This window comes from Branchiostoma floridae, chromosome 19 (assembly GCF_000003815.2).
Source record: "Branchiostoma floridae strain S238N-H82 chromosome 19, Bfl_VNyyK, whole genome shotgun sequence".
Classification (NCBI taxonomy): Eukaryota; Metazoa; Chordata; class Leptocardii; order Amphioxiformes; family Branchiostomatidae; genus Branchiostoma; species Branchiostoma floridae.
In genome coordinates, this window is record NC_049997.1 from 12,489,754 (window position 1) to 12,491,647 (window position 1,894).

General features: G+C 45.7%; 2 protein-coding genes across 3 annotated transcripts in view; both read left to right on the forward strand.

Annotated features, from left to right (window-relative positions):
- LOC118406635 (zinc finger protein 184-like) overlaps positions 1-1,894 on the forward strand; it is a 220,146-nt gene that overhangs the window by 112,771 nt on the left and 105,481 nt on the right. The window lies entirely within an intron of this gene.
- The window catches only part of LOC118406492 (centrosomal protein of 290 kDa-like), a 2,682-nt gene that overhangs the window by 151 nt on the left and 637 nt on the right, over positions 1-1,894 (forward strand). Inside the window, exons 2-4 of the mRNA XM_035806550.1 lie at positions 326-520; positions 1,204-1,392; positions 1,826-1,868. Of these exons, the coding sequence (XP_035662443.1) occupies positions 326-520; positions 1,204-1,392; positions 1,826-1,868 (427 nt within the window). The remainder of the gene's footprint in view (positions 1-325; positions 521-1,203; positions 1,393-1,825; positions 1,869-1,894) is intronic.

A 1,894-nucleotide genomic window follows, 5' to 3' on the forward strand; every position in this document is an offset into this window, starting at 1 on the left:
AAAGAATAGTTGCAAGCAATTTCTTAATCAGCAAGAGATACTGTAAATACATTTAAGTTTGTGGGGATTTAATTTCGCGGTAGCTGGATGAAGGACTTTTCACAGTGGTTTTAAGTTCGCGGTAGCACCTTGCACTGTAGTCTCTTACTGCCATGGAAAAGTGTTCGCGGTGGTTTCAAGTTCGCGGTGAAGCGGCCACCTCAAAAACAACTAACATAAACCACTGCAAAAGTTTCTGCATTTACAGTATTTATTTACATGTATGAAAGTAGGCCCCATTTACTTGGCTGTGTTTATCTAATCCATTTCTGCCTTGTATGCCCAGGCCCGTCAGGACAGACGTACAGCAGAAGACAACCTGGCAGGTCTGCAGCTGCAGCACAAGGGGCTGGAGGAGCTCATCGCCACCCTGAAGGACGGGAAGGGTGCACAGAAGGTCGCAGAGTGGCACGCTAAGATGGGCGAGATCCGACTACAGGACCTGAAACTCAACAGGGATGTCACAAGGCTGAAGGAACAGGTAAAATAGAAAACCCTCTTAAAGCATTACCATTATTGAAGAAGTTATTGCAAACCCGTGATAGTAGCAACAATTCTGTGTTAAGATCTGTGTTGCTTTTTGTTCAGGTTATAGTCCTTGAGACCTTGCACACAGCACAATGCATACCTTAGGAGGAGTCTGTTACCATGGCAACAGTTTTCAATGCAACAACTCTATTTAAATGCTTGTTTTTTTGTGATTACAAGTTGTGATTTTGGAAAACCTGGCAGTGCAACATGAGCAGTGCTTCTCACTACTAGAGGAGAAGTCAGTTGCCTTGGCAACAGTTGCTATGGCAACAGCTCCATGTTTTTTATTTTCAGGTTGTATTTCTGGAGATGGCAACAGTTGCTATGTCAACCTGTCAGCTCTGTATTTTACATGTTTATCTGTAATTTCAGGTTGTATTTCTGGAGAGACTGGTAGCTCAGCACAAGCACAGCATCTCCCTCACTGCAGCTGGAAAAGGAGTCAGTTACCATGGCAATAGTCGCTATGACAACAGCTCTATGTTTTTTGCATGTTTTCTGTAATTTCAGGTTGTCTTTCTGTAGAACCTGGTAGCTCAGCACGAGCTGCTGGAGGAGGAGTCGGTTACCTTGGTAATGGTTTCTATGGCAACAGCTCTTTTTTTTCTAAAAACATGTTTTCTGTAATTTCAGGTTGTATTTCTGGAGAACCTGGTAGGGCAGCACGAGCGCAGCATCTCCCTGCTGGAGGAAGAGTCTGTGATGACAGCACGGCGACACGAGGAGCGACAGATCCAGTGGGAACAGCGCGAGACGGAGCTGGAACGGCTGGTGGACAGGATGGAGAGACAGCAGAGCATGGTGCTGGACGCTGCTGTCAAGGTAAACAGCACCATGTTTTTTTGTGTTCACACCCTTGTGGTACATAGGGCAGCAAGTTTTCCTGCTGTTTATGTATGTTTTTGGGGGTTTTCACCCAGGCACATTGAAGAGTGCCAGCATAGGCAATATGTCTCCCCTGATAAAATGAATAAACAAACAAACAAACAAACACGGGTATTTGTTTACCGTAAGGGTTTGCCAGCTCTTACCCTTCTATGTGCTGGAGGTGCCTCCTCAAACATGGGGACACTTCATGTCCCTTTCGAAAGACAGGTAGGCAGCCCCAACTGTTATGTCCAACCCAGGATTGAACTGGGGCCTTAGAGTTACATGTACCAACTGATTGGGACAAGGAGAGCAACTGTGAAGCTGCTTCCAGTTGAGCTACATTGACATCCATGGATACTTCTTTAAAATTGTTTTCTTGTTACAGTTTGAGGAGGCGACCGGCTCCATGCCTGACCCAACACTGCGAGGTCTAAGCTGTCGACAATGCCACCTG